The following is a 21,996-nucleotide window of genomic DNA, read 5'->3' on the forward strand; positions in this document are numbered from 1 at the left end:
CCAAGATGTAACCATCATCATAAGCAGGTATGCCGCATGCTTTATGGCACAATTTTAACAATGTGAAGTATTAAATATTCAGTGTTTTCATTAGCTGTTCTATTTCTGCTTTGCTTCCTTAACTTGTTTTTTGTTTTGTTTGTCTTTTCAAAAGATAGATGAATAAAATCCCTGAATAAAAGAGGAATTAGGTGAGCAGTTTTATTTGGAACAGCAGTGCTTTCTTTCTGAATGGTAGCAGAGACATACATGTCACATCTTTCAGAACATGAATTGTGTTATATGTCAAGGAACAAGAAAGGACTTATAATTAATAGTCAATTTCCTTCTGGATAAACTTATACCATGTATTTCAAATAATCTTGGATTACAATATAGGAGATAAATCCTTACAAACATTCTTCTGGAGTAGGCTTGCTGACCTGTGTGCATGGTGTAAAAATAGTGATTTTTTTTTAAAAAATTGTGGTTTTCTCAATTAATTTTTACACAGCTTGGGAGGTTTCTCTCATTGAAATTGCTTTTAGCCTGTTTGCAAAGGACTCAGTGAACAAGAGTTCCTTTAAAAGCTGAACTGCGCACATTTAAATATATAACAGTTGCTTTATATGTGGTACTTACTCTAATACATCCCGGTTAAACTGCTTTTGTCGATTTCCAAGGAATTCTCCAATCATCTGTCTGCTCAGTCCTTTTCTCTGTAGAAGGAAATGGGCAACTCCAACAGGCGTATCTGGCACAAAGCCTCTCTCAATCAGGTACTGGATTCCTTTTTCGGGTTTTCTAGAGGGGAAAAACACAGAAATCCAAAATCCCCCAATTGCTTTTTCTTCCACATTGAATGATATGGTCAGAGGGATATTGGGATAATGGTCTTACAGCTCTTACATAATCAACACAAACACTTTTCAGTCTCTAATGCGAAGGCGTACACCTCAAATTACTCTGAGGACCAGGGCCATAATGCCAAACTAACTACGAAAAAACCAAATATGTCATATCTTTAACCCAGTGGTTGTTACTTTTTCAACAACAAAAATTATATTCTATTCCCTTCCCCCACCCCACAACTCATAGCGTACTCAGTTCTCTCTCTGTACCCTTCTTGCTTTCAAAAGCCTCCTTCTCTTTCTTTCCCCACCCTATCTCAACATGAAGGACATGGGATCAGACCAAAGATTCCTCTAATCCAGCATTGTGCTACCAGCTGTAGCTACCTGGATGACTCTGGGAAGCCCACATGCAAATCATGAAGGTGATAGCCCATCCCTCTTGTTTGTTCTCAACAACTGGCAGAGGCATCACCTTTGAATCTGGAAGTTTCAATAGCTAACATACCCTCCTTGAATTTGTTTTATCCTGTTTAAAACCCATCACCACTCCTCATGATAGTGAATTTTATAATTATGCATTGTGTGAAGTAGTTCTTGCTCATTTGACCTGAAGGATGCGAGCACAGGGGATGGAGTAATATGGTGACAGGACAAAGTTCCACTCCCTTTACTTGTATACTTTTACTGTAAAATTGGGGTGGGTGGGGAGGGAACCCTCATTTTATATATAAACAAATGTGGCTATACTTGTTACATCATTAAATGGAAGACAGAAATCAAATGTATGTTCTAGTCAAAGTAATCCTCTCCCTTAGTTTAAAGTTTTTACTGTCACTACTGCCATATTAAGAGGACAATGATACTTCAAGATCAATGGGGTTTTGATTTGAAAGGAGTTTAATGGGCTTGAAATTTTGTCTCTGGCAGTATGGTTCATGTTTCACCTGAAACTACAATGAAAATGAAAACGGGTTTATTATCTTAGGCCACGTCTTATTCAGCAAAAACTTGTTTCAGGTCAATTGGATACCACAACATCTCTTTAAGAAGGGTTTCTCTAACTGGGCAAATTGTTGAAGGTGTAATACAGTTAATACTGTATGTTTTTGAAAATGTCCAATAGTTGCCTCCTTTTGGCAGGAAATTATTATACTGATAAACGTTGTACTCGAACACACTTTAATATTTATGGATGTGCATGTTCTCTTAAATTATTTATCTACTTCATGGAAGTTAACGCATGGTCAGTGTAAATGGGTTTTTCCACACCCTTTTGACAGCCAAGACTTTGATACTACAATATTGCCAGGAAAAATGCTCACCTCCTACAATCCAATGGATTGAGGATTTAACAACATTTATCAACATTTGAATGGATAATATGTAGGCACCACATATATATGAGTATTTGGTCTACTATCTTGAATTTTAGGTATAATTCACTTTTTTCTAGAAAGTTGTCGCTAATCGAAATTGATACTTTTATGGGGCAATCCTATCAGGATAGTCATAAACCCTCAAGCTACTGACTATCCAATGCAGGGCAGATGGAGCACAGAAGTGATCCGACCTCCATGCTCCGGCAGTTTTCGCTAGAGGCTCGATTTCGTGTCTCTAACCAGAGTGCTTCAGACCAGGAGGGGGGAAGCCACATGGCACATAGGAAGCTGCGTAAAGGAACTTCTGTGGTTTCCTCCCCTCCCCCGGGTATGCCCCCTTTTTGCCCTCTCTGTGCTCCGTTCCCAAGTACAGAGAAGGAGCAGCGTGGAGAGACCCACACAGGCTACGAGGTAGTGGGGGATGAGGGAGGGGCAAGTGCTGGCTCCAACCTTGGTTCCCAGAAACCTAAAAATTCTATGGCAGTGCGTAGTGGATAGATTGCTCCCTTCATGCATGTAGTTATACACACATGTACATATATATTTATATATTATATATTCTTTTCCTTTTTTACAATCTGTTTTGTTGGAATTTACAATAAAATCATATAAAAAACAAAATAAAAAAGGATCTAAGTTCATATATAAAACTACAATGAAAATGAAAAAAGGCTTGATATTTTCCGTTTTCTCCATTTTCTACAACTTTCTGAAAATACAAATTGGTTTCTAGCTTTGCAGATCAATGATGCAGCTTTTTGTTCTAACAAGAGAAATCAAGTTTCCAAGATCAAGGTGACCCTACTATTCTTAGACCAAGATGGTCATGCAACCACAATATTTCCGTCATATGATTTACTGAAAATAAGGTTAGCAAATAGCCTAGCTTGCTTACTCTGCTGTACTATACTAGTAAAATTTTCTAATAAGTAAAAGAAATATGCTTCCCCTTAAAATTGAATAATGTGAAAAACTGCATTATCATCATGTCTTAAAACCAGCTATTTCTTTCCTCTGAGCAAACAAAAGAAACAAAGACAGCAATAAGACAGCACACTTACTAAGGACTAAGATGGTTCTTGGAGCTCAGTGAAATTTTCTTCTGAGAAAATATACATAGGATTGCACTGCAAAAGCTATGCTCCTCAATCACAATTTGGAATTCTTACTCTCTACCTGAACTCTTTGGTTCTCTAACATCAAAATGGAAAGATATGAGACCTATCCATTACAATAATCCTATGGTTGAATAAATATGTACAACTTGTTTGTATTAGTAGATCCCAATCTTTAATTTTGGGGAGTCACCATAATACACAGTGTTGTCTGGCTTATGAATCAATATTGATAGAATAAACTCAATAGTTACCCAGAGGACTTTCTCTTCTGCTGCTCGCAGACTGTGGAATGGCCTGCCAGGAGAGATCTGCCAACTCAACAGTCTTTCTGAATATAAAAATGCAATAAAGACTGATCTCCTCCGGCAGGCCTACCCAGTTGAATTTTAAGATATCTGGCTGTTATTTTAATAATATATTAATCTTATATGTTTTAATCAGTTTTATATATTTTATAATATTTTTGTATTCAATGTTGTTCTCCGCCTCGATCCAGAGGGAGAGGCAGGTAATAAATAAATATTATTATTATTATTATTATTATTATTGGATGTGCAGAAAAAAATATTTGAAGGCAAGTAGATTTAAAGGCTTTGAAAAGGGATTTAAACTTAGCTAGCTCGTAAACATGTGACTGTTTCACTGATCTACTGTCTGCATACCTTCAGAAAGCATTCACATTTGACACAGTGGATACTTCTTACCAGATAGGGAGACCTAGGGCCTGTCTATACATGGGGAAAGCCCTGTCGTAGCTACGGATCTGTGCTGCTTCAGTTATATGACGTAGGCATAGCTTCGCAGCCACCGCAGGGCTCTCCTGCGAAGCTGAGGATCAAAAAAGTCAGGGACTTACCCCAACTTTTTCAATCGGAGCAATGCCAATACAGCTCTTCCACTGTCTGACATTGCTCTAATGTAATCTTTCAATAGTTTGCATTCTTTCTTTTGCAAAGGCATTTGGCTAAAGCAACAAATTAGACTCCCTTAATACTGTAAGATTCTACAGTTTCAAGTTCTTAGGCATCTACAAGCAGCTAAACCTGTCAATCTAAACATTCAAGTAAAAGCTTCATAACTCTATTCATTTCTTGGCTATATTTTGATTTAGCTCTTTAATGATAAATTGAGGAATATGAAGAAGACTATTCCAAAGCAGCATTTGTAGGAAAGAAATATATGGTCAAGTGGAAAGAAAAATGCAGATAGCAAAGATCAAATTAGAAATGGTTATGTTCATTGGCAGAATTTTTAGCCTTTCAAAGACTGCTGTTTAAAAAATGAACATATAAACAGGTGGTTTTGCAGAATATGATTAATATATAAGAATGGAGAATGTTATACTCTGGAATTATTTCCACGTAGAAAATGCTACTGCAGAAAAGCCATAACCAAAGAATATTGCTGACCTACCCAATAACTTATTAGCTCATGTCACTGAGATTTGGACTGCAGACACATGGGTGAAGGTGGTACACCTGCAAGGCAAGGGTATGTCCTCCTCTCCACTGAATCACACTTCTAATCTAAAGTAATATGTTTCCCATTTTGCAACAAGGTTTTCAATATGTGAGAGGTATCACAGTTTGTTGCTGTGCATTCTTGCAAGTTGTTTTTGGTTTGTTTTTTACTGACTGCTAACTTCAGAACTGGGTTTTGGCATTTTTAATTGTTTTTAGCCATTCTAAATTCTTTTAACACCCTGTATGATTGAACCACTGCTGTAAGACGTATGCGTCCTTTTTTTAAAAAAATAAACACATCTAATATATTTTAATAATAATAATAACAACAGAATAAAAACCCTTCAAAACATATTGAATTAAACAATACAAGAGCCAGTGTGGTGCAGTGTTTAGAGTAATGGACTGAGGCCATAGCTAGACGGGGCAAAATCCCAGGGTGATCCCTGGGATCACCCTTGTGCGCCCACATGATGCACAGGGGATCCCGGGATCAGGGAGGGATGATCCCTCCCTTGCCCCAGGATCTTGCCCTCCCCTTTAGCCCTGGTTTTTCAGTGGTCTCGGGCTGGGCCCGAGACCGCGGAACATGTGGCCGGGCGCCGCGGGTTGATCCTGCTCCTCGCAATTCTTCACGAGGAGGCGGGAGCCCTGCACGGGGCGCAGCACTCCTCAGGAGCACTGCGCCCATCAGGGGTAGGGTGAGGGGAGAGGGGAAAATAATTTAAATTAAAAACATTACTTACCTTTTGCGCATGAGCGTTTGTGCGCTGCTGGCCCTTTAATAAAAAATGGCAGGCACAACGCCTCTCCTTCTGAGGTCATCACACGTCGCATGTAAACAGGAGAGATCTCGCGATAAACACATCGCGAGATCTTTCCTCCTCTGCTGCGTGCTAACAGGTAGGTCTAGCTAAGGCCTGAGACTCAGGAGACCAGGGTCTAGTCCCCACTCGGCCATGAAACTCACTGAGTGACTTTGGCCCTGTCACTCTCAGTCTAACCAAACTCACAGAGTTGTAGTGATGATAAAATGGAGAGCAGGAGGACTATGTAAGCAAGCACTTGTTGAGCAACTCATCTGTCTTATTCTGCCAAATAACTTGTGATAACTTTCTCATACGGAAATAATTCAGGAGTAGGAGTACATAATCCTATTTTTTCAAACTGAAAACTTTGAGAAAATACTAAAGATTTAAGAAACTTGTTTGAGTTTAGAAATAAAACATTTTTACTTGATGTTGCAAAATTCAGGCCCAGCTCCATGGTCAAGGGGGCCTATAGCAAAAATGCATTTGGTGGACTCTTCACTATGCCATGAGCATATCTAGCAGCAGCAGCAGCAGCATCTCAAAACCTACCATTTAAAATGTCTTAAAATGCCCTGAAGCGCCCAACGTAGTGTCATTCCAGGACATTATGGGAATTTAAAATGGTAGCTTCGCAGATCCATCTGCCTGGTACAGCGAAGCCCAGTAGCTGCCTCAGGATGCTACGTGCTGACGCTGATCCTGGCTAAACACAAGTTCTGAAGGGGAATAATAATAATAATAATACACAGAACCTGTATTTTCAGTGGAGAACAGCAGGTTAAAGAGGGTGCTTAACCCTTCCCATACCCACCACTTCTCTACAAAACTTCTCCCAAGCTATTTTAATCCTATCTGAGTTCCAAGACTCGAAAATAAACCCTGCTTGGAGGGCTGGAAGAACAGCAACAGGTTAAGTATCCCTTCTCACTTGCCGTTTTCTCCTGAAAATGCCCTCCTAGCTCACACATTCACATTATTCAGAAACTATGGTGTTTAAAACCTATGTTTCCTAAATATACTTAATTCCATTATTTTATTATTGCTAAAAAAGTAGAAAGAAATGGTGTTTAGAATAGTTTGCAATGCAACTTCATATTGCTTTCTTTCATGGCTTCTATTATTTCATGTTGTTCTTCCTAGCACAGCAACAGCATTAAAGGATTGTTGCTGTTTTTCAAAAAAAAGATTATCTTTTCTTTAAGAAGAAAATCCTGCCTCCACCACAACTGCTACAGAATTAAAATCCAATGATAATTCTGCAGGAATTATTTACAATAAAGAAATACAAACAGCAGGTGAAAGGCAGAAAAGTAGACAAAACAGCAGAGGTATCTGCAGATGCATGCTTTCCAAATACTGATGGCCATTTTAATGACCAACCTAATTTCAAATTAAACTTTTCTTGGCATGAGCACCTAATTTAAATTGGCAAAATTTAGTCCAGACAATAGACAATAGAAGATTTGTCTTCTATTTATTTATTTTAATATATGCCATTTAATATATTGCTTATACTATCATAATGCGTTGCTCATGGAATCTCCTGGTTTATTCTACATACTCACAATGCAAGTGACTTTAGAATGAGCATAGAAAAATTGTAGATGGCCATGCTGATTAGACGGTAGAACAATACCTTCATTAAGACCAACAAAAATGTCACAACTCATGAGCACGTTTTTGAGATCTTCAGAACTCCTCTGCAGTCTGGATGTTAAGCAAAACCATACAGAGGAAGGGGATGAGCAAAGTCCCAAAGCTTGCAGTTTGTAACAGTCTTCAGATGGAGCGCAAGAGGTGTTAGGCAGCTTTAATTAGATTAAAATTAGATTAAGTGCCAAGAGAGGTCAAGTTCTACCAAGGACTTCTGGGACAAAGAAACAATAATGTCTGTCTGTCAGAAACTGTCTAGGGAGTTAGTTATTCAAATTGAGAAAGGAACCAAATGATGAAAGAGTCGCTTACGGACATCAACTGTTCATTTTGATTATATAGTGTTTATCATTGTTTTGTTGTTCAATATATTATCACTTGTGTGTTCTTTTTCTAGTTCTGATGTTCTCCTCCTTTGGACAGTGTTGCCTCCCCCTCTTGCTGTGTTCACTACTAATAAACTGTCATTCTCAAAATAGCTGAAAAGGCAGCTGTCTCTGCTTTTCACTTGAGATGGTCTTAACTTGCCCGAGTTCCAGGGAACAATAAATGAGGTGGTAAATCCTGACCTGCATAATTATAATCAGGCAGTTGCATAGACAACCAAATCCTTCCTTTTTATATTAGTCTTTGATAAAGTGATATTTTATTTTGTTGTTTGTGGACCTCCAGTTGACGTGTCTGATCCCACCATCTGCCTGATTTTGTGGGATCAGTTCCACTTATTGCAGCCCGATGATGTGGACAAAGTGCTTGCAACAATGCGACCAACCACTTGCCCTCCCTGTCCGTCCCAGCTTACAAAAGCAAGCCGAAGGGGGTTGACTGGGTGGGTCCAGGGGGTGATAAATGCTTCCCTTCGGGAAGGGGTGGTCCCTGCTGTCCTTAAGGAGACAGTAGTACTCCTGAAGAAGCCCACCCTGGACCCGATGGTACTAGACAATTACCATCCAGTTGCAAACACCCCCTTTTTAGTGAAGGTACTTGAGAGAGCTGTGGTGGAGCAACTGCAGGCACTCTGGGAGGATACTGATTATCTAGACCTATTCCAGTCTGGGTTTCGATCTGGTTACGGGTCTGAATTAGCCTTGGTTGCCCTGATGGATGACCTTTATTGAGAGAGGGACAGAGGGAGTGCAACCCTGTTAGTTCTTGTCGATCTATCAGGTTTTGATACCATTGACCATGGTATCCTCCTGGATCAACTCCTTGGGATGGGCATCGGAAGCACTGTGCTACAGTGGTTCCAGTCCTACCTACAGGGTTGTTTTCAGAGAGTAGCATTGGGTGACCATTCCTCAGCCCCTTGGCAATTGAGCTATGGGGTGCTGCACTGCAGGATACCATCTTGTCCCCAATATTATTTAACATCTATATGAAGCTGCTGGGAGCAGTCATTAGGGGATTTGGAGCTAAATGCCATCAATATGCTGATGACACACAGCTCTGTCTTCCTTTGACAACTGAATCAGGTGAGACCAGTGCCTAGACTCAGTAATGGGCTGGATGAGGGCCAATAAACTGAAACTAAATCCTGGCAAGACAGAAGCCCTGCAGGTGAGTGGTTCCTGAGTCTGGGAGATAGGCTCATTGCCTGTTCGGGATGGGGCTGTATTCCCTCTGAAAGATTGGGTTCGTAGTTTATGGGTACTCTTAGATCCATCTGTGTCTCTGGAGGCTCAAGTAGCCGCTGTAGCTTGGAGTGCCTTTTACCAGCTTGGGTTGGTTCGCCAGCTATGGCCTCTTCTGGACAGGTACAGCTTGGCCACAGTGGTACAGGCATTAGTAACATCAAGACTGGATTACCGCAATGTGCTCTATGTGAGATTGCCCTTAAAGCTGCTCCAGAAGCTGGAGCTAGTGATGAATGCTGCAGCTCGACTGTTGTCCGGAGCTGCCCCTTTCTAGCATGTAATTCCTTTGCTGAGGGAACTGCACTGGCTGCCTATTCGCTACTGGGTCAGGTTTAAGGTTCTTGTACTAGTGTACAAAGCCCTAAACAACTTGGGAACAGGACACCTGAGAGAGTGCCTTCTCCCCTATCAACCTGCCTGGTCATCCGAGGGCATGCTCCTGGTGGTTCCACATAGACCTATCATGTGATTGGAGTCCACCAGAGGAAGAGCCTTCAGTGTGGTAGCCTCCGTTCTATGGAATTCCCTGCCTCTGGAGGTCAGGCAGGCGCCAACTTTGTATTCCTTCCAACTCCTCCTGAAAACATTGTTGTTCCAGGAAGCCTTCTCCTAGCGACCAGCCATGGTTTATTTTGCACTTTGTTTCTTTTAAAATGTACTTTTAATGTGTTTTTATTCTATTTTATTTTGTCCACCACTCCGAAATTCTGAATGGGGAGCTGTATATAAATATTGTAAATAAATAACTAAATAAATTTGAGTGTTTGGTTGCAGGCTTGATTTACTTAAAGAACCCTTTCTTTTATAGGCAATGGTAAATTGGTGGGAGGAGTGAGTTAGAAGTTTGAGCTGTTCGAATGATGTCTTCTGCTTGTTTGTGCTGTTTTCAGTTGAGAGAGGGAGAGTATAATTGTGACTGAGTTTTCTGTGTGAGGCAGTTAAGGACTGGCTTTCAGAGGCACAGGATTAGAGAATCTGGGCTATAGATGTGGAAAGTGGAGAGAGGTACATTTATTTTAACACCATGAAACATAATTCCACTAAACTACTTTCTTTCTTATAAAATTTTAAATTTTGGTTTGCTATATTAAACCACGCCTTCCTTGGGTCTTATTTTGTTGATAAAAAAGGTAAATGAAACCACAAAGGAATAAGACAAATGTTGATGCTACACACACACACACACACACACACACACAGAGAGATTTTTAAGTTCCCTCTTAAAAAGGAAGAGGGCGTTGGCAGGTTGTTAATATTGTCACAGAGTGTGATGACACAACATAGGCATTTCACAATAAGATTATATTCTGATCAGCACTCTAGCAGTGGTTCCAGATGAGGTTTTTATCATGCAACTGCTTAGTTCCATTGACAGATTTTTTTTCAAGGGGTCCAGAAGACATCATCTTCCACTTGTAAATTGTAACCCTCTTGGTCTCGATCTCTCCCACTGCTTCTACAAAAAATCCATTGAGGAGAAAAGGCGGAATAGCTACACAATGTCTTATGGGTAGTGCTAGGAGCCTCATGCCTGAGTATTATAAGAGGAGAATTATTTTTAATCCTAACATGAAGTGCTGTTATATTTATTATTTATTATTTATTTAGAATATTTATATACCGCTCCCCATTGAAAATTTTTGGAGCGGTGTACAAGGTAAAATGAAAATAAAAACAGAATAAAAACAGTTAAAACAAAATTTAAAAGAAGCAATAACAGTAATCCAAGGCTGCATGTTAGAGAAAGGCTTCTTGGAATAAAGATGTTTTCAGGAGGCGTCAAAAGGAGTACAAGGTTGGCGCCTGCCTGACCTCCAGAGGCAGGGAATTCCACAGGAGGGGCGCCACCATGCTGAAGGCTCTTCCCCTGGTGGATTCCAATCGTAGGATGGCTCTATGTGGAACCACCAGGAGCAGGCCCTCGGATGACCTCAGTGACCGAGCAGGTTGGTAAGGGAGAAGGCGCTCTCTCAGGTATCCTGGTCCCAAGTTGTTTAGGGCTTTGTACACAAGTACAAGAACCTTAAACCTGGCCCGGTAGCAAATAGGCAGCCCAGTGCAGTTCCCTCAACAGAGGAGTTACATGCTGGAAAGGGGCAGCTCCTGACAACAGCCAAGCTACAGCATTCTGCACTAGCTCCAGCTTCCGGAGCAGCTTCAAGGGCAGCCCCACATAGAGCACATTGTAGTAATCCAATCTTGAGGTTACCAATGCGTGTACCACCGTGGTCAAGCTATCCCTGTCCAGGAGAGGCCGTAGTTGGCGAACCAACCGAAGATGGTAAAAGGCACTCCGAGCCGTGGCGGCTACTTGAGCCTCCAATGACAGAAATGGGTCTAAGAGTACCCCCAAACTACGAACCTGTTCTTTCAGAGGCAGTGCAACCCCATCCAGAACAGGCAATGAGCCTATCTCCCGGACTCGGAAACCACTCACCCACAGGGCTTCCGTCTTGCCAGGATTCAGTCTCAGTTTATTGGCCCTCATCCAGCCCATTACTGAGTCTAGGCACTGGTCCAGGACCTTCACAGCGTCACCTGATTCAGTTGTCACAAGGAGATAGAGCTGCGTGTCATCAGCGTATTGATGACATTTAGCTCCAAATCCCCTAATGACCGCTCCCAACGGATTAATATAGATGTTAAATAACATTGGGGACAAGATGGTGCCCTGTGGCACTCCATAGCTCAATTGCCAAGAGGCCAAGGACTGATCACCCAATGCTACTCTCTGAAAACGACCCTGTAGGTAGGACTGGAACCACTGTAAAACAGTGCTTCCGATGCCCATCCCACAGAGTCGATCCAGGAGGATACCATGGTCGATGGTATCAAAAGCCGCTGAGAGATTGAGCATGATTAACAGGGTTGCATTCCCCCTGTCCCTCTCTCGATAAAGGTCATCCATCAGAGTGACCAAGGCTGATTCAGTCCCGTAACCAAATCAGAACCCAGACTGGAATGGATCTAGATAATCAGTATCCTCCAAGAGTGCCTGCAGTTGCTCCGCCACAACCCTGTCAAATACCTTCCCTAAAAAAGGAGTGTTAGCAACTGGGCGGTAGTTGCCTAATACCATCGGGTCCAGGGTGGGCTTCTTCAGGAGTGGTCACACTACTGCCTCCTTAAGGACAGCAGGGACCACCCCTTCCCGGAGAGAAGCATTTATCACGCCCTGGACCCACCCAGTCAGACCCCCTCGGCTTGCTTTTATAAGCCAGGAGGGACAGGGATCGAGAGGGCAAGTGGTCGGTCGCACTGCTGCAAGCACCTTGTCCACATCATCAGGCCACAATAACTGGAACTGATCCCACAAAATTGGCCAGATGGTGGCATCGGACACCTCAACTGGAGCTGCACTAAAAACAACATCAAGCTCGCTGCGGAGAGAAGCGATCTTGTCCTCAAAGTGTGATGCAAAAAGGTCACAGCGGGTCCTTGACGGAGCCAGGGCCCCATTTGCTGGGGATGATGTTAGCAGCCCCCGGACCACCCAGAAGAGCTTCGCTGGATGGCTACTCGAGGACGCAATGGAGGCAGCAAAATAAGCCTTCTTTGCTGCCCGCACTGCCATGCAATAGGCACGATTATGCGCTCTACAGCGTGCTCAGTCATCTTCGCTTCGAGTCTTGCGCCATTTGCACTCTAGCTGATGTCCAGCCTGTTTCATTGACCACAACTTCTTAGTATACCAAGGAGCAGAGCGGGCTCTACAGGACTGGAGAGGGCACTCAGGTACGATCAAGTCGATGGCCCTCCGCATCTCACCGTTCCACAGTGAGGCTAGGGCCTCGGCTGGATCACCAGCTCTCTCCACTGGAAAATCCCAAGAGCGTTCAGAAATCCATTGGATTCTATCAGTCTCCTGGGGCGGACCATCCAAATGGGTCCCTCACCCTTGCAGGAGGGTAGTAATGCCTTGAGTTCAAATCTCACCAGGAAATGGTCCGACCATGACAATGGGGTTACTTGGACCCCCCCAATCTTCAGACTACCCATCTCACAGCTTGGAGCAAAAACCAAATCAAGGGTATGCCCTGCTTCATGTGTTGGGCCAATGACAAACTGAGACAGCCCAATGGTTGTCATGGAGGCCATAAAGTCCTGAGCCGGAGCCCCAGACACAGCCTCAGCATGAAAGTTGAAGTTGGCCAGAACCACCGTCCTGGGTTCCTCCAACACCACGCTCGAGACTTAGTCAGGGAGGATGCCGGGCAGCAGCAACCCCAATCTGTCTCTCTGGCCCAACACCAGGTGCAAACCTTCAAGGCCCGCTCCAAGATGGAGTGGTTTCCTGGTGATAGAGATGGAAGATCTATGAATCACGGCGACTCCCCCACCCCGTCCCTCCAATCTATGTTGGTGCTGCACTGAGTACCCAGGTGGGCAGAGCTGAGTCAGACCAACCCCACCCAGCTCACCCACCCAAGTCTCAGTAATGCACGCCAGGTCAGCCCTCTCATCCAGGATTAAATCATGAATAAGAGAGGTCTTATTGCGGAGTGACCTGGCATTAAAGAGTAGCACCACAAGGAAGGAGGGCTCAGTGGATGAGCTACCAGGTACATGAGAACTAGAGGAGGAGGGTAGAAGGGGAACAGTGTGAAGACACCTGAAACCCATTCTACGCTGATGTTGCAACCCCTTCCTCCTGCCATATCTCCTTCTGCCCCAAATCACTGGAATAGTGGCTCCCCCTCCATGTGTCCCTGCATCACGGCTTCCCAAAAACATCTTTACCCACACCACCTATGCACTCACTCACCATTCAAATCCACACTCAGTCATACAAACAACACAGTCACATTGTGTGCTCAGAATGTTTAATACTAAATGAGTCTGATTGGTTAGGAGTGATGTAATGATTCCATTCCAGTTTCTGGGGTCATTTCCAAGTAGCTAATCCTACAGCCTTTTGAAGGTTAGATTTTCAACATTTATGAAGGTTTATGTACTCCTTATAAATGGATGCAAAGGGAACCCCCATAGCCACTTCTTTAATGCAGCCAGTGAAACCCTAAACTATAATGCCCAAACTGATTCACACTATGAAAACTTCCGACTTATTACAGATTTGTGTGTATTAAAAGGGGATAAGGTATTTCTATTTAATAAGGTATTTCTATGTAATGTTGTTATGGAGTAAGCTGCAGTAATGTTGCTGTTATGCAGCAATTGTAAAAACAAGAAACAAACCACTCCTCATAGTAAATTCTCAACAAGATGCCATTCACTTTCATAAAAATCTCTAACAGAAATATTTCGTATTTATTTTTTCATATCATCCAGTACGTTCTTCGGAAGAACAAATCTGACATGTAAGAGTTTGCAAAGTTTATCAACAGACACCTGTGCCTGGTAGACAGTAGGCTAACACATGCCAAGGGGACTTAGGTCACCATTCTATATACTTTAAGCAACTTCCAACTTGTGTTTGGAAGTATGTCCCACTTTGTCCAATGGGAATTACTTCCAAGTAAGTATACACTGGATTGTAGTCTTGCCTGGAAGTGTATACTGGATTGTAGCCTTAACTGCTCCATGTTCAATCCAAATGTACCTGTTCCTCTCCAGCATTAATCTCTGAAAGGAAGGAAGGAAGGAAGGAAGGAAGGAAGGAAGGAAGGAAGGAAGGAAAGAAAGAGCTCTGCACATTTAGCACAAAAGCTGGCTGAGTATGGAGCTGATAATCTTCCCCCATATCACCAAGAAACCTCACGTACAAACACCATTTCTTAAAAAAGTGTTTCCATTAAATAAATAGGCAACGCAGAAACAGATAAATGCACAAACATTCACACAGTGCTTTTACAAATGAAACTTTAGAAAGCTGGCAGCCTGCCTTTAGCATGGGGAAACGAGGAGGCCAGCATCTGATTTGCTGGTATGGATGCCTATTATTTCAATTGTGAAACCAGCTAACCTCACAAGTTGAGAAACATGGTATGAACGCTCTTTGTGTGTCAGCCTTCACCAAGAGTTTCAAAGAAAAAGAAATAACATTTTAAGTCTTCTATTAAAAACATTGATGATACATGAAGAAGGTTTTCAAGCAGAATTCCTCAAACGTATCAAAAGATTAATAAGCATATTAATGGCAAAGTACAGTTCCACAAAAGATGCCTACAATAAGTACCCATATCACCTCTTTCAAACATTATGGTATTCATCTATAGTGCTCACCCAATTTAAAAAATCTTATTCAAATAATAATATGAGTTTTAGGGTGCAAGCTTATCCGGATAGTCACTGGCATCCGAAATTGGAGGCTGCCGTGGCTGGAGCACGGAGGGGATCCTTTCTTCTGTGCTCCTGCCGCCTTGCATTTCTGAATAGACAGGTGATTTCATGGCTTTGGGGAAGAGGCAGGAAGGGGCCTGGAGAACCGATAGAAAGCTGCATAAAGCAGATTCTGCAGGGTCCTCCACTCCCTGCCCCCAGGGCTCCCCCTTTTCATGGAGAGCACAGAGAAATTAATAATAATAATAATAATAATAATAATAATATCTTACCCACCTCTCCTTCTGGATCGAGGCAGGGAACAACATTTAATACAAAAATACCATATAAATTAAATGCATAAAACTGATTAAAAACATATAAAACTGATACAATATAATAATCGGACATCTTAAAATTCATCTGGGCAGGCCTGCCAGAAAAGACTAGTCTTTATAGCTGCCTTTAACTCAGAGAGAGTATTAAATTGATGAATCTCTCCCAGCAAAAAGTAGTTGGTGTGGTGAGAACTACGCCGGCTGCAAAGGAGCAGAGGAGGGGAGAGCAGTTTCTGGGCTCTGAGGTCAGAACCATGATTCCAACTTTGGTTCCCAGAAACAGATGAACCCGATGGAGTCCTAGACAGTGTATACTGTCCATAGGATTGCAAAAAACAAAACAAAAAACAACAACCCCACATACTTTTTAAGATTGTGAATGGATATGATGTAATAAAAATTATCTTGAGACAGCCCATTTTCTCACAACACACGGAGTACCTCTTTTAAGGCAGCATTTGCCACCTGGTTTTTATAAATAGTTGCATTAAAAATACATACAACCAATACAACTGTGTCAGGAGAAGGCCGCAATGCAGTGCAGTGGACTCTCTTGCTCAATTTGCCCTTATCTGGGGGATTTTTCTTTAGCTGTTGTGTTGCATGTTTTGGTCTACAACTTCCATCATCCCTCACCATTGGCTATGCTGGTTAGGTCTGATGGGAGTTGTAGGCCAAATCATCTGGAGGGCCACAAGTTGCCCAACATGGTATAAATAAATATGTGAAGCCCTTACTATGCAATGTGATCTACAACACCAAATAAATTGCATATTTGTGATTCATACTTTATTGTCTTATTTCTGGAATATGAGTATGCGTCTGAAAATGAAGAAACCAACTAGACAAGAAAGTTTAACTAGAAAAAGTGAATAAGCTAACAAAACTCTACAGTCACCAAACAAGATTATTTTGTAATGTTCCTAGTCTGGGTTTTCAAAACCTACCATATCATCAACAAAAAGCATGCATTTGATACCCAACAAGGAAACGAAACCACTATAATATCTTGTGAAGACCAATCTCCCCTATAGTTTATATTGTCATGTGATTAAATTTACAGCCTCACACTGACAAGTCAACAAGTGACAATGGATCATCTGGTAATTCCTCATAGGTCACAGTTATTTATCTGTGCAGCCTTTTACTTGTAAGACGACAGAAGGGGTGTCTTTGTCAAAACAAGACACATCAGGTCCACCGAAGACAACACTCCGATCAATGAGGTAACCAGCATAGGGAGTGAGAATCTTGTATCCAGTTTTGTGAAAACAACATAACCATATTTAAAAGTTTTACCAAACAGAACGATTCAACTAAAGTGAATGTTTAACCAAACGGAAAAGTATAGAAACCTTCAGCATGTTTTCAAAGCAGGAAAATCTTGAATAGTTTATTTTTACCATGATTAAAACATTAATTCATTATTAAAAGTGATGTGATGACTTTAACTGCAGGTATTAAATATTTAAATATTTCTTTCTTAAAGAAAATGAATTATTGTGCAGCTGGATAAAAATATTAATTTGTTTAGACTTTTATTTAAACTGCACAAAGCAAATTATGTAATAGGGCATTAGAAGCAGGAGCAATTCCCACAAATACTTCAATTTTTAATAGAGAATTTTAAAGCAATTCTACAAATTGCCTCAGAAGAAGTCAAACTTTTCAAAATGTGATGAATTTGGCATAGGGCTGCTTTACATGTAATGTCTGATGTCAAGTGAGCCCCGGCCAGCACACTCTCCCCTCCCCTAGCATGCTCCAATTCTCTCCCTGAATTCTGGTTTCAGGCAAACCAAAGTGTACCATTACAACCAAATAGGTTTGCAGTTGCCCTCCGAACCAGAACAGGAAATCACTTCAAACTATACTTTCCAATTCTGATTTGGAAGGCAAGCACAAACAATAGCTTTCCAATTCAGATGCAGCACCAGCCCATGACACTCCTGCAATGGCCCTGAAGCTCACTGATGTAATACCAAGCCATGGATTGGTGATGCATGTGAACCAGAACTCAGAAAATATATTAGCTGTCCAGCTACATTTACCATTATCCTAAGTATTTAATCACTGTGCAGGCAACCTGACTCTAGCAAAGCTCAGGTATATTTGCAGCTGTGCTACAATCACTGGGTCTGCTGTGACTGCAGAAGCAACTGCAACTGTTCTAGGCCAAGTAACAGGGTGCGGTGGCTTTTAAATTTTGATGAGAAGCTACTGTAATTGCTCCCAATAATCACAGTAGCATCAGTTCTTTCATGACTGCTGGGTCATATTAGTCTTCAAAACCTAGGCACTCCTTTCATTTGCTGGGTTGTTGGTATTCCTGTAGAATGGATCCCACTGTTCTGCATGGAACAGCAGAATGGTAGATTATGTCTTTATTTAGTTCCAACAATATACTAAATCCTTTGCTGGGGGCAACTGAAGATTAAACAAGAATGTGCCAGTAAAGAAAATTTAAAAATGCCTTACTATCAGATTGCATAAGTTTAATTAGATCTTATTTTTGTACTACTCTACTGCAAGGCTAACAATATACAGATTTTTTTCAAACCACTGTTTATTACCTTCTGTCATCTGTATTACTTCCACGCTGTCTCAAGAGAAGAAATTATAAATTTAAAATAGGCAATGTTTATACATTGTGTTACATGGAAAATAAAGTGGATGTATAATGTGAAAGAGATATTTTGACAATGACCCTCTAATACTAATCTGGCTCGCACAATAATTAATAAATTAAAGGCTATACTTAGTATTAAAAACATTATAATTAATATGGAGATAGCTGTTTTAGATACGAAGAACTCAATAGGGAAAGCATTGTCAATTAGGTCTCAAAGCATATATGCTCAAGGACATTAAGACAACCCTTTGGAAAACCAAGGGATTCTCTGGCCAGCACAAATTACTTTAGTAACTCCTAACTACTATCAAAAATGTCAATTCTGACTATTTTTAGATGACATGTGGTATATCAAAGGTGAATGAAAACAGTAAAGCAGTGACAGATGGAGTAAGCAACCTGCCCTGTTTATTTTTCTTACTGCTTTTCAATGCTTCACATTGCCAACTTCCATGAATATGCTTTCCTCTCTTTTAATGTCTTTCAAATTTCCTATGCAGAAGGACACAGGGGCTTTGATTGTTGAAAAAGAGAGAGAGAGAGACAGACCACTTACCGTGTCGTCCAAACTCAGCAAGTTGCGTGGCAGGGGTGGCTTCCTACAACAAGCCATGGTTTGTGGGGTGATTTGGAAACCACCCTCACTGTGCACGTCATTGGGTTTGGACAACACTGTAACCTGCGCCACAGCAATGGTAATTAGGGGGAAAGTGTGTGTGCAAGCGGCACACAAGGGGCAGGGAAAAGAAGCCACCGTAGTTTCTTTTCTCTGCTGATTGTCCGATCCTGCCCATCTGGGCACATATTAACCCTCAACAATGGGACTGCAGCCATTTCTAATCATCCAATGATTTATAGGTAAATTACTTCCTTATGAAGAAAACAAAAGTAAAGATCACTTCATAGCAGGGATAACCACAAAAAACAGTCTACTCACTTATTAAAAAGGTTCAATCCAATCCTATAGTGACGTTTCCTGATGATGTCATTACTGAAGGCAGGAGAATCCCAGCTATTTCGAGTCTCTTTGTGATATGTTTGCTTGCTCAAGGTTTGTTCCCTTAGGCTGTCTCGAGAAGAAGATTCTGAGCTGCAATTTATTGTGTCATTGGAATTGGAAGTGCTATTGATGCTGTCATTGTCTCCATCGGAGTAATCAGACTCAGATTTGCTTTGCCTGTTTGCTGTGCCATTAATAGCTAAGTGACTATCAATAGGCCTTGGTCTATGTCTAGTCTCCTGGTCATCTCGAGATATTATCTTGGTAGGGATGCCATGTGAGATATGTTTTGGGCTACCTTGCTGACTAGTAATTCCTCGGTCATATGCATTCTGTCTCTTTAATGAACCTCTCTCAGAACGATCACTTAAGTCCACTGAACTGTCACTTGGTGGTTCTATGGTTAGTAAAGGCAGATGATCCATCCTCATTCTTTGCTCCTGGGATTCTAATGAAGGGGTACTCCTGCAGCTCGTGTCAGTGTCTATCTTATGATCTTTGTGTGTCATAGACCAGTACTCTTGAGATGGGTTCATTGATCGAAGTCTTAGATCAGATTCTGTGCTAGATGGCCTATCTACAGACTGGGAAAGTGGAAGTGGTGGGGATAGTTCTTCCTCATCAATATATAAAGTAACATCACTATATGATGCAGTCATTTCATCCAGTTTCCTATGATCCACATTATGGCTTGATGGTTTAGTTTGACCACAACTGTCCCTCTCTATTTCACGACTTCTGACTTGATCAGGTATCTGTACCTCATCAGAGTGCAGGCTACGACAATTTAGTGCATCATCAATGGACTCTGCAAGAGATTTTACTTGTCTTGAAAAAGCATCCTCCAATTCCGTTATGGCATCAGCGAAATCAGTGGATGCTGCTGGAGATTTCATTGTAGCTGATTCACCAAGGTCACTACATTCAGATTGGACAAGGGCTCCTAGTTTTGATCCATCATTTGTAACAGAAACTTGCTTCCCTTCAAAGTACGAACTATGGACTTTCTCAGGTCCTTCAAACGAAAACTGCATTCTCATATTGGACAGTACAATGCGTCTTGACATACGATTTTCAGACATAGAACTTCTAAGCCGCTCAAAGTTTTTGTTCATCTGATACTGACGGAAAGCAGTCTGTATAGTACGAGCAGCATGTCTAGTTATGAGACGGCCCCCATATTTCCGTTCTAGCATTTCAACCTAAAAAGAAAAGATAAATATTTTATAATACTCATGCTCAAAGGCTTATTACTGTCACAGTGATATACTGAGACAATGAGAGTTTTAAATTATCACAGAAAAATATATCTGCTAGAAATCTAAGATCTAGAAAGATTTCTGAGATAAAAATATGCTCAGCTTGTAAAGAAGGTTGGATTACAGTAGGAAATTACCTCCACATAAGATCATCCACCTAGAAGATACCTTCCATAACTGTCACAAATTCATTTTATGAACAAGGAAAGAGGGATGTAACCCATATTTCTTTGAAACCTATTTCTACATAAAATATGTGCAACAATTTAATCAAACATGGGCTCAAGTTACAGGAAGCCAGATTCCAGCTGGACATCAGGAAAAACTTCCTGACTGTTAGAGCAGTACAACAATGAAACCAGTTATCTAGGAAGGTTGTGGGCTCTCCCACACTAGAGGCCTTCAAGAGGCAGCTGGACAGCAATCTGTCAGGTATGCTTTAGGGTGGATTCTGCATTGAGCCTTGTAGGCCCCTTCCAACTCTGCTAATCTATGATTCTATGTGGAAGAAGTTTAAATTCAGGTTTTAAACATTTTGATCCAAAAAGTAAGGACCTAAACAAGAATTAAACCAATGCTCTAATAAAGTGAATGCAACTTTAATTCTTTCTGAAAAGATTTCTACAAAAATATGTTTAACTTACCCACATTAAACGCAAACTGTTTTTATAATATAGGAATATTTTGTAGGGCTCCGATTAACATGAGCCACATTGAGTTCCATTTTTTGACACGAAGGTGGGGTATAAATCAAATAAATAAATAAATAAATAAATAAATAAAATAACTTACATAAAAAACAATAACAGCAAACTGAATTTGAATAGCTTCCGAATACATTGGAATTCACACTGGGTGTATTCAGTTTGAAGACCTTGTGACATTTACAGACCTAATTATAAAAGTTAATGAATTTTGATTTTTTTAAGCCTAAATTACATTCAGAGTGGCCATCCACCACTATTTTCAATTATATGTGTTATAGGTGTGATCAATTTTTAATAAAGCAAGAAATAGCATTCTATTTGCCTTTGGAATCGCACTGAATCAGTTCCTTGTCAGATTTGTTTTTATGAACATTTTTACTCATGATATTCTGCACTCAAACTTTCTCCCTCAGGATTTTCTTCTGTGAAGTGGGATAGAACTGCAATATTTCACAGATGTCCCAATAAGATTTAACAACTGTTATTACAACCCATCTTAATCTATTTTCCATTCTTTCTTTAGTGTGCATTTTCAATTATGAAAATTCTTGGTTATGTTAATCTTATCCACTGTTAGTGATTTTTTTATCAATGCAGTTTTTAGAGATAGTTGATAATAGTAATATAAGTGAGATGCTAAAATTAGAACAAAGTAAACATAAAGTTCACATTTAACAATGAAGTTCACATTTTAGAACTTCATGCAGTGGTTATCCTTGACAGACTTCAAAAATAAGATACTGGAGATTCATTCAAAGTTATTTCATTCTAGCATTTTTTAAACTAAGAAGATCACTTAACACTCCCAATAACACTCTATTATATATTGCTTTCTATTAAACTTTGCCTATATTTTATGGAATACTTTAAGTTATTTTCTCAAACTACACTTCATAGAATACTGGTCAGGCATAGTTTGTCTCAATACTAAACAAAGTGAAGTCACTTT

General features: G+C 40.8%; 1 protein-coding gene across 2 annotated transcripts in view; it reads right to left on the minus strand.

Annotated features, from left to right (window-relative positions):
- The window catches only part of IQSEC1 (IQ motif and Sec7 domain ArfGEF 1), a 418,970-nt gene that overhangs the window by 38,033 nt on the left and 358,941 nt on the right, over positions 1-21,996 (minus strand). For both annotated transcript variants that reach the window (XM_063121250.1, XM_063121249.1), the window contains 2 exons: positions 19,019-20,283; positions 622-783 (listed from right to left, as the gene is read on the minus strand). In XM_063121250.1, coding sequence (XP_062977320.1) covers positions 622-783; positions 19,019-20,283 — 1,427 coding nt within the window. The remainder of the gene's footprint in view (positions 1-621; positions 784-19,018; positions 20,284-21,996) is intronic.

Source organism: Elgaria multicarinata, chromosome 3 (genome assembly GCF_023053635.1).
Source record: "Elgaria multicarinata webbii isolate HBS135686 ecotype San Diego chromosome 3, rElgMul1.1.pri, whole genome shotgun sequence".
Taxonomy (NCBI): Eukaryota; Metazoa; Chordata; class Lepidosauria; order Squamata; family Anguidae; genus Elgaria; species Elgaria multicarinata.